An 11,407-nucleotide genomic window follows, 5' to 3' on the forward strand; every position below is an offset into this window, starting at 1 on the left:
AGTATGCAGCACAGAGAGGCTCCAAACGGGGCCTCGATGGACCTAATGATTAAGCAATCTCCCACAATAAAAGCCAACCTGAAGAATCCCACTTGCTGCCTCCATCAGGAATTTCCCAGTAAGTGCTACTTTCCAGATACGCTTCCTAAAAGCACCATAGTATCAGCTTTCTTCTTGTTGCAACCTACTGACGTCATCTTAAGACAGGAGTTTCATATCCAAACTTACCCCAAACCACATTTACAGAGGTGAAAACACATGGAAAAAAATCACCTCACTTCTGGAAAGCATCATGCACTTATTTGTCTTCTATAGAGGTTTCTCTTGCATATCATTTAGAAAAGTTAAAAAAAAAAAAGCACAAAATAATTACATAAGATCAGTTTTAATTAAGGATCGTCTTAACACTTAGTTTCTGAAGTCCGTAACACGTAGAAAAAATCTATCTTGTTTGTTCGAACAGACACCATATACAAGGATATTACCTTGACCCTTTCCCAAAATACTCTGTAGAGGAACATGTAATTTATATGGCCGAGCCATTAGCTCAGATAATAAAATGCACTGGTCTGTGGCTGTAGTGTTTTCTTTATGTCTCCTTCCACAAGCAAATAGATTTGTAAAATAAACAAACAAAAAAAACGGAGTCTAAATTAAGGCACAAGTGCAGCTTATTTAAAAGGATTTAATCTAGTGCCCTGTGAAAATGCACCAGAGGGAAGAAAAAAAACAAACAAACAAAAAACAACAACCAGTGCAAATAAGAAAGTGCAGTAGGACAGCATGGGGAATGAAAGCCCCAGGAGCAGAGATCACGATAACTAACTACCTGCATACGCTGCTTCAGGGCTTTCTTGCGCTGAGCTTCATGGAAATTCAGACCTTTTCCAGGACAACCAGACTCTAGTACGAAAAGGACATTATGATACAATCCTTAGGAGAAAGACTGACAGTCAGACAGACTAATATCATGAATAAATATAGTGTTTTTTCCCTCTATGTCCAACACAATTTGGTTAGGTGGAAATGACAATCCCTGGCAGAAATTAGAGGGCTTTTTTGACATATTAATCACGGAGAAATAGAAATGTCAAACTAGTAATTAGTGATAAATGCGAATGGGTTCAAGCAGAAAAAGTCCTGAGCATAAGAGACTTTACGCAACTTGACCTTGAATGGAGAACAGACAGTAACAGAACAGGAACAAAAACCCCAACCCACTAGTTAATTTTCAGACTGCAGCTATTCATAATGCAGTGATCAATAACCTGGTGATCATTAATTCTGTGGCAATAAAGTGTGCAGCAACATTCATTAAACAAGTTCGATTTGTTTTCAAGCTATCTGCAGATATTCCCAACTAACTACAGATGTTTCCTACCTATTCCCTTTTACAGACTAATTTTTTTACTCCAATCTCAAGTGAGGAACAATAATAATAACTATAACTAAAAGTTATCTTGCTTAGGAGTTTCTGCTGGAGCATGTTTGTTCAAGGATCACCGGGGTGGTGTGTTCTTAATATGACTGAATAAATTTGATAGCTCTGTTCTACTAAACTAAAAAGGCAATAGGTTGATTTCTGCAGGAAAACATTGACATTTATAGAAATGCAGTGTGTTATTATAGAAGTTGATGCTGTTTATTTTGCATTCTGTACCTCTCACAGCCTGTACGGTGTTACCTTATTAAAATCAGACTTAGAAACTCCAAAATTTACAACCAAGTAGAGCAACGCAAATCCAGAGCATCGTGTATATGGAATGCCTTGGACTGTGCCACATGTACAATGTAAGCCATGCTGACAGTTTGCAAGCCTCACTCACAAATTCCATCACGTGCACATAAATACCCTCAGCTGAGGTATGAGAAGCTCAGTCAATGTTTTGGCCAGTCTTTATATAAATATATATCCAACTCTAGGCCAGCAAGCAGTTTCATCAATAATTTATGCCTGTTTTTAATTATCTATGCTGAGAGGATCTATTGGGAATGCTAGTGAGTTCATCTGCAGCTAGAATTTACGGATGTCTAGCTATTTTGTTCTATCCTCCCAAACAAAACCCTTCAAGCAGGTCATTTTTTTCTATCTAAATATTTTGTACATCCTCGAGTTAAGCTTAATCCTAGATACCTAAGTAGATGTGAAAACATAGGAGGAAAAATATTCTGTCCAAGGAACATTAACATTCTGGAGTAAAAAAGAAAGTTCTTCAAGCTACTGTGACTCCTTTAGTTATCATCATCATCATCTTCAACAGGTTCTCGTAAACCTTCACTCTGCCGCGTTTTTCCAGTCATTTCCAATAATGCTTGAGCCTCAGGATCTACATCCAGGATGCTCTTACTTTTCAACTTAAGAATGAAACAAAATAAAATCTAGTCAGTTTAAGTGCAATTACAAATGATCAACGAGTCACAAGCAACAGTCACCCCCAAAAGCCTACAAGTATTGTGGGGTTTGCTAACTCGTCACTATGAAGTATCCGTACTTCCCAAGGAGGCATTTAAATTCACAGGGATCCATCCAGTGATGTTATCACCTCGGTAACAAAAGGCAGATAGTCTTCCTAAGGGGACAGCGGAATATTTCATGTTTATTCAGCCTGAACACACTGGTTAATCTGACCTCAGTTTCAAGTACAGATGTAAACTACTTCTTCTGAAGAGGTTCATGTTCTATAACTTTTGTAAACAATTAGCTCTGTTTCTGTTTACAGCTGGGTCTCCACTGACTCGAGAGAACACAGTAATTTAGCATGAAAAGAGAAAGAAAAATCACCTGTGCAGAGCAGGCAGTTTAATCAGACAATAAATTGCAGGACAGAGCAGACTGGAAAGAGGTCTCCTGCCCCTTCCCAAGAACAAGTGGGGCATGGGGATACTATTATAAATCTATTTTCACACTGTTTAGGCAGCAAAGCTCTTAGGTATCCTTACAGCAACAAAGCTTTGGAATTTCAGAATAAAACGCTGCTCTACTGACTATGTTCTCCCACGGATACTGCTGTTCTTTCATGCTGGCAAGCTCAATAACACCATTATTGCCACCTACCACTGCACTTTCTGGGATATCTCCCACTGCCCAAACTTCCATGGCATCCAGTGTAAAATGCTCCTTAGCTGACAGCTGAGGACTGTTGTAGGTGGTGCACCGAGGTTTTGCTTTACTGTGTCCTTTCCCATAGTCGCTGTCTATCCAGAGTCCAAAGTAATCATGTTGTCCACCCATTCCCTGGGAATCAATGAGAGCAGTGCATGAAATACTTGCTACACATATAGAACAGAGCAGGCAAGTTAGGAAACCTAGAGTAGAAACTGCTACGTTCAGTATTTATGCCACACACCTACAAATAGGTGAAGAAGGATATTCTGAGTGAACCTGGGCTTCTGTACTCAAGTATTCCCGAAGACAAACAAGAATCTCCTTTCATGCCTTGCAGAGTATCAGTATATGCAAGCACTTCAGCTGTATCTTGTTCCAAAAATTTAGCTGTCTGGGTTTTTTTATTGACTAACAATCACATTTTAAATGAGGGGGAAGTACTGAGATTAGCTGCCTCTCTTTTGCATAGAAAAAGTATCCACATTAGAGAGCAAGGTAGTTTCATGTACTTTACTTTTAGAGCAACTTTATTTTATATTGCTGCAAGTCCCAGAGCTGTGAGCATGTAATCCTGCAAAACGTGGCTGTGTAGACCCTGCCTCTGGAAAGCTCATGGGTGCATTTCAGTAAGGGGAACTCCTGCCACTGAAATCACACAACAGCAGTGAACTGGGTACAGCTCTCGTGCACTACCTTGGACTTGCTCTGACTTCCATAATTTATAAAGTATTTGGTGTGGCAGCGAGAACAGATGATGCCTAAATACTTGCAAAGAAATTTCTTCCCAGGATTTCCACAAATCTAACCTGCACAGAGCCCAATTGCTTAGCCCAGACACAAATATATTCTGTCTTAAGTGATCCAGTAGTTCAGTATGAATATCAACTATTAAAGTAAAAACTCTTAGTAGTGAAAGCAGTTCTGCACAGTTATCCATAGTTCACATTTTATGCTCACTGAAGACACTCTATGGCAAAAATAAATGCATAAATAAACTCTTGGTAAGAGAGTGACACGAACAGTAGAGAAAGGAGGAAAACTTTCTCTGAGAATAATAAATAAATCTGCTCAAAGCAGCAGAAGCAAAAACATAGGACATGTTCAGATATCACCATGAATCCAATCTCCAAATTGTCACTTCTTAGTACTTACAAGCCCATTTGGCATTGTTTGTTGGCCATGGTTCAAGTACATGTAGTGGTCATTGTATCCAGTGCACGTGTACACAGCAAGAGAGGGAAAAACAGAGAACAGAAAGCACTTGTTGTCACCTGCAAACAGAAAAAGAACCTGAGGTCAGACAATTGGTCTAGCAGTAACTGGACTATAAATAGGAGAGGAAAAAAAGCCTTGCAGAATCATAGGTGGATAAATCAAAGGCAGCACCTGCAGTCTCTGAAAGCCAGTCCTGATGCTAATCAAGATCTAGCTCTATTGTTTGCTCTCGGTTAGCTCTGCAGGGTCACAGAAATCAGTGGATTCTCTGGCTGTGATCAAGGGCAGAGGCAGCGGCGTGACTGGGACAGTCCCTGCTGTGCAGGGGTCACCTCTGGCAGGCTGCAGCGTGTCCCTGCAGCCGGCGAGACCGAAACAAAAGATACGAGTCTGGACTCCCTGTATCCTCACTCTGCAGATACACAGATGTTTGGGCTCACTGACTTAGAGAGCAATTTTCATTATGCCCGGTTTTATACTCACAGTGGCCTGTGGCATGATCGTCCTGTACCGTGTATCAGTATGGTACAGTACTGACCCTATCCATAAAAAAAAGTCCTATCAGTAAAAAAACACAATGTTGTCCAGTTAGCATAATGAAATACTATACTGAGTGAAGCAATAATCATCAAATATTGATCAAGTGTAGAAACTGATGGGATTTTATCTATCAAAAGTGAGGTTTCACAGCAAGGAAGATTGATATTCAGAGCCAATCATTTTTTTCTTCCTGACAACTAGCACTAAGAGCTCCTTCCAAAGAGGTGAAAAAAGAGAAGATTTCTCTCCTTTAGGTTTGCAAGAGAACAAAAAGCTCAGTTTGTTCAAAGGAACCTTTTGCTACAGAATTTTCGAGCAGTAAGAAAGGCAGAAGTGCCCGAAAGGCACTAAGAGGGCCCAGGAGGCCAAGCCTGGTGTTTGGCTCAATTTTCTGAGATAGAAGGTTGCCATCTGCTGGACATGTTAATTAAACACTAATTCACCTGCTCTGCACTGCATTTCCTTCATTTTCACCCAGGCAACCCCAGGGGTGATGGTTTTCACTTAATAATCATGGAACAAATTCTCTTTTAAGTCCTGTAGTTTTAAAATTTTTACCAAATAACAGAAAAACTTACTTCCTTATTTCTAAGTAATGTGCCTGACATGGTATTTTACATGCTTGCAAAACAACTGTTGTTTTTTCCATAAGAAAATACTCCTAAAGTACAGGGAAGGCGATTCACGTTATATACAAAATAACAGTATCCATTAAAGACAGAGGATTTCCGTAGATGCACAGAGGAAACAATGTTCATCAAGCCATGAGGTATCAGAAGAAGAGCAGAAAAGCGAGTCTTGCCTTGAAACTGGGGCTTCACCTCCCAGGACTGCGATGCAAATCCACCGAAGATAAAACCATCCAAGTCCTTTAGGATGATTATGCAGGAGCCTTTGTTCACAATATGGCCACACAACTGCGAGAAGCTTTCGCCATGAACTCGAGAAGAAAATAAAAGCTGCCACTTATGTTGCAACTCTGTAGGCAGATGGGAGTTGATGTATATGATGGATGGGATGTCAAAGAGACTGGTGAGTCCTCTTCCTTTGATGCCTTTGCAGCCTGGAACCAAGTTGACTATGTCCGTGGCTTGGTCAGGGATTGAATGCAAGACCTGGAAGCCTTGTCTGATAACAACACTGAGGAAAGTTGAGATCTGTGGAACTCGGTACACCCAGTCCTCAATGGTATTTTGATCAAAAGTGGCCTCCAGCAGCTGACGACCCACAGGTTTCTTCCCATCTAAATAAGAAGACACATGGGAACATTAATTAGCTGGTACAAGTGGTGTCCATTGGTTGGGCTGACAGGACTAAAACACATGAACTGCTAATTATATGAACTTTTCTTTATAAGCTGATGAAATCTATTATCACAGCGCTAAGTAATCCAAAGTTCATGACAAAGTGCTTTGCATGCCCATTTAAACTGCTATTTCAAAGGAATTTAGGTAAGGACCCTGGAAAGGTAAAAAAAAAAACAAAATTCCTAAATAACTCTCAAGCTACCAGGTTTTAAATAGTGATGTCACCATTTAAATGCAAGGCAGATATGACCCGAAGAGCATAATCCTTGTGAGATGAGCCGTCCTGCCAGCTCTGTGCCATTCAGGGACACTCAGGACACCAGCACTGCTTACCTGCAAGCTTCAATTCTGAGAGCAGCTGGGAGGCCAAAGCCTTGACTCCGCTTGCATAATCTCTAGTATTCTCCAGATTCCAGCCTTTCAGTTCCTTCCTGTAATTCAGTACATGGACTAGAGACATGATCAGATGCTCTGTGAACTTAAAAGGTTAAAATATTACTATGAGGATTTTTTTTTTTCAATAAAATGCTTAAGAGCTACAAAAGCCCACCATACACTTTGGGAATAAAGAAAAGCAGTGCAGATACTGTAATCCCAGTGAGAGAAACCTTTTCTTATGAAGAGGTGGAAGAACACAAGTGCTATCTTAGTGTCACAGATTTTGAAAACACGCCCCCTTTCAAGACACTTTTCAAATATTATTTGAAAAAGCATCTCTGTAAAATAAAGTGGTGGGTGTAGGGGCAGATCTTGCAGTGACAGGAGCCGGTAGCAGATTAAAATTTTGTGAGACCCCACATCCCCACCTTACAAACTACGTGTCATTCACAGCTCTGTGCCTGTAGGGCCACATCATTACCAGTGATACCAGAGCAGGAAAACTGGTGAGGTGAGCAGAGGACTGCATTTAAGTTGGGCAACTCTTACAGTGTTAAATAGCTCTAATATTTGGACACAAATATGGGGTCAGACTGTGTCCCTTCAGTTCAGGCTGTGCTCCCACTTGGGGTCACATTGCCTCATACTTGCTCTGTAAAGTGTTTTTAACTCAGTTCTAGGATGCACGGGACAAACATATCGTAACCTTTGCTGGCTCTGAACTCTGGCCATTCTCTGCACCTTTCAGAGGGCACCTGTGAATCCTCAGATGAGGAAGTCAGTGGGATCCCCAAATTCCAGATCCTAATTCTCAAAGCAGGCAAGGTCACCATGGAAAATGCCTGAAAAACGGCCATCCTATCTAGCCTGATTTGCTTACACTGTCCAAGATCAGCTGGGCAGAGACATGGAGAAGAAAGCCAGAAATCCCTATTCCAAATCTCACAGTCCAAGGACCATCTTCAAATGAGCAGCCCACAGTCCCTGCTGCCTGTAGCCCCTTTCACTAGACCCCATTTACCACTTAAACCGCTTCTTTACCTCTTGGATTTGTTTGCCTTTCACAGGCCCTTCCACCTTGGAGATCATTCTCATTATTATGGTAATCTTCTCATCTGCATTCCCTTTTAAGAGGTTTGACATAAAAATCACAAACTGCTCCTTGGCAATCTGCTCACTCGGTCCAGATGACTTCCCACTCAGGTCAATACTTTTCATCCCATTGTACAACTGGACAGTCATTTGCTCTGGCAATGCTTCTTGCATATAGGCCTAGCAGTAAGAAAAGAGCAAAGAGCATATTTTAAAAATGAAGAACAGTTTAGATATTCCAGTTAGTCTTTGCAAAAATATACTGCTTATGCACCAAATATTTACCAACAGAAACGCACTTTTGTTAAAGGATGGGTTTTCCAGAAGGAAAAAAAAGCATCAAATATTTATAGAATTTCCCTTTCAATGCAATTTAGTGATTTAAATTGACACAGTTAATCTAAAAATGCCACAGACTTTAAAAAGCAAGCTGCAAAGCATTAACAGGATACTAGCAGAGGATTTCTACATAATGACTCTTGCAAAGGTTTATGACTCTGGCAGTCCAAGATTTAATATTAAGTTACACTGATAATAACTCTGCTTTTGGTAGTGGAACTAACAGATTTTTTAAAAAACAAATGGAAAGTAAAGCTCTCAAGAGGCCCCTTTTAGCCTCACGCACACAAATACACATGTAGAGAAAAGATTCCCACTGCAGAGCAACATCCAAATCAAGCACAAACTGAATTTAAGTCACCTGATTTATGTAAGACAGTTGAAATCAAAGTTTATTCATCCAAGTTATATGACTGGCCCTTTGAATTGCAGTCTGACTTGTATACACCACCATACATCACAGCACTGTGGGCAAGATTGGACTCTTTATATAGGAAACTTTCAGAGTGTTCAACATAATTGCAGTGTTCAAAAATACCATGCACAAAACACATCCGTGCACTAGGATATGATTAGGCAGTGTCCTCACTGTGCAGAGGACTCAGTATAATGTTAAATACTTCACCTCACTCCAATACAGAGGGGCAGCCCACTGGGGACATCCGTGGAGCTCCACCTGCATAAAAGCTCTCTGTTCAATGCAGCTGCTATTACCGACCCACGCCAGTTCCATTCCCTCCTCCTGGAGCCACCAGGGCTGTCCCTGTCCCACGTTGATGGTTATTGCTGGGCACACGGGGTGTGATCCAACATGCCCACCTCTGGCTGCTCCGGTTGACGTCAATAGCAAAGCTCCCATTGATTCAGTAGGAGCAGAATTGGCAGGCACGGATATTAGAGTGCTCTGTACTGAGAGGGGCTGCCCCGGGGGGTACAGCTGCCCCCGGGGGGCTTTCTAAAAATGCTACACGAGCCTGAAGTGAGACAAGCAGCAGGGAAAATCATTATGTGCACTGCACTTCAGGGCTTTCTAACTCACACGGCAGTATTACCTGCCTACTCCCTGCGTTTTCCCACCCTCCGCCAACTTTGCTGCACTGTTCTGTTGTCTCAGAGCTATTCCAGGCAATAAGTTTAGTGTGGAGTGGGAAGCAGAGCTGCAAAAGGGGAGGATTTCATAAGCATCTAACAAACTCCCTCCTGTCTCAAATGTCCTCAAGGGAGTATGGACCCAGAGATTCCTGCTTTGCCAGCTACCCAAGCCACGCAACGTGTCCGCACCCAGGAGCCGGGCAGTTCCTGCAGGGAAGTGTGAGCCCAAGCAGGGCACAGCAGCTTGGCAGCGGTGCCCTGGCACTGCTGTCGAGTGCTTGCTGGATTAAATCCATCACACAGGCACCTAGCTCAGGCACCAACACAGATGCAGACCATGACGGTGATCCACTGCAACACTGGGCTAAGGAATTAGGCACCTATAAATAGTCTTTTAATAGGTTTTCATTTAAGTAGGCAAGGTAAAAAGGCAGGAGGTGAAAAGGGAAAGGTTCATCAAGTGTCACTTCAAGCTAGGGGCGAAGCTTGAATGAGAAATTATTCCAGGTCCCAACTGAGTAAAAGTTCACAGTTTTAAAGCTATTAGCACTGAAAGGCTGGACAGCAGCAACTGTTTCCAAACTGGTGGGAACTCATAAAAAGCCAGGCTGGAGCAAGGCTAATGTTGTCTGTAAGCAAATATAATACTCAGTGCCTTAAAATTTCCTGCCTCTTTCAAGCAGTTTTAATTTAGCTGATTCTATTAACTGTGCAGTGTATATAAAAATGCACTTTTATTATTTCATTCATTTGGTCACTTTGATTCTGGTTTAACTGAAGATTTCAAGCATTACAACGAATCGTTTTCTGCTTTCTTGATTAGAAAATGAATGCAAAGTTAATCAGAGAGCATAATATATGTTAATTAAATAAGCAGGGAGCTGACACAATCAAGTAAAATAAATTCTCTCCTCCTGATACAGGCGAAAAGACTAAAAACAGATGCAACCAAGAAAAATACAATCAAATACAAATGGAATTTGTGACACCTTTACAAGAAAACCTGTAAACAATCTCACACTACAGACTTTGAGGTGGGAAGACCACTCTATTTTCTAGTTTCTCTAAAAATATTTTCATTTTTGCAATTTAAGAGACACATTAATTCAAATTCAATAGTCATTACTCACGTTAAAACATCAAGAAAAATTAGATATCATTAGCTATTCAACTGCAATAAACAAACCCATAGAAGCATCTATTGGCACATCTCTAATTCCTTTTTGGAATTAGGCTCTTTACACTACATTACATACACAATAGATTTTCTTGCCTGTAGTGCTGTCAGAGACACAGTTTTTTTCACAGCTTTTCCATTTTTCGCTCCTGCTGTGCCTCTTGATCCCAACAAGGTATCAAACACTCCATCAATGTCAGTCTGCTCTTCAGGAAGGAATCTGGAAAGGTGATTGTGATAGCTGCTGCTTTCCGCATTTCCCATCTTTCCAAAAGGGTAATGGAAACCTAAACCAAAAGAAAAGGAAGAAACAAATGTAAAGAAAGGAACAATTGCAGCAAAAGGCACGTTAGACCTATTCAAGCCTTGTGAGAGAAGCAAATCACTAGCCTTCTAACAAGCTACTGAAACCTGCGATAAGCCTCCATGAATACAGAGGCTAAACGAGTATGAAGGAAAAATACGTGAACATTAACTGGTTTTAAAAAAGTGGCCATCTGTCATCTCTCTGCTAGGACCACCCTTTCTACCAATTTAAACCTCATCCAAGGCTTATAAAACGGAAAAACCAATATGATCTAATGATTAAATTAGCTTGTACAAAGCGATCATGACTCTGACAACCGGAATACATTGGGAACACAAAGGGAATAGCCTGATTATGGATTGTTTATGATAGATTATGCTGCATCTTTCTGATGCATTAATGGACTGAAGCGAAGCAGCATATGACACTAAAGCACCATCACTCATAAATATCTGAAAATCACATGAGAATATTTTTCTAGGGAGGCAATTCAGAAGTCATTCCAAAGGCTGCCAAGAAACACAAAGTAACCAAAATATTTGGGAACAGGCCTTAAAATCATGAACACACAGCTACACTGATAAATTGTGAAAGTTGGGACCCAAAAAATTAGTGTTTTCTTTTTCTTAAACCATTTTTTTTGGAAATAGGAACCAAAACACTGTTGTGCCCAAGCTGAAAAAAATAAAACGACACACACTGTTCCTCCACGTTAGCAATCCACGTACTTGTTCTGAAGATTTTATTGATTCCTATTAAGATTTCACAGTAAGGACAAGGGGATTAGGATGAGGAAAAAGTGCATGCAGACACAATAAATATCCCTGGAGAGAACGTGTTGCTTTCCCATCTCC

General features: G+C 40.8%; 1 protein-coding gene across 1 annotated transcript; it reads right to left on the minus strand.

The window, feature by feature from the left end:
• Window positions 1-412: 412 nt before the first annotated feature.
• Window positions 413-10,533, minus strand: MEAK7 (MTOR associated protein, eak-7 homolog). The gene is made up of 7 exons (XM_026042374.1): window positions 10,343-10,533; window positions 7,588-7,818; window positions 6,502-6,646; window positions 5,664-6,104; window positions 4,259-4,377; window positions 3,056-3,235; window positions 413-2,355 (listed from the first exon to the last, which is right to left on the minus strand). Exons 1-7 carry the CDS (start codon window positions 10,508-10,510, stop codon window positions 2,233-2,235), a joined length of 1,407 nt encoding a protein of 468 aa, XP_025898159.1. The 5' UTR covers window positions 10,511-10,533; the 3' UTR covers window positions 413-2,232.
• Window positions 10,534-11,407: the final 874 nt, after the last annotated feature.

Source organism: Nothoprocta perdicaria, unplaced genomic scaffold, assembly GCF_003342845.1.
Source record: "Nothoprocta perdicaria isolate Ctin4 unplaced genomic scaffold, notPer1 scaffold_30, whole genome shotgun sequence".
Classification (NCBI taxonomy): Eukaryota; Metazoa; Chordata; class Aves; order Tinamiformes; family Tinamidae; genus Nothoprocta; species Nothoprocta perdicaria.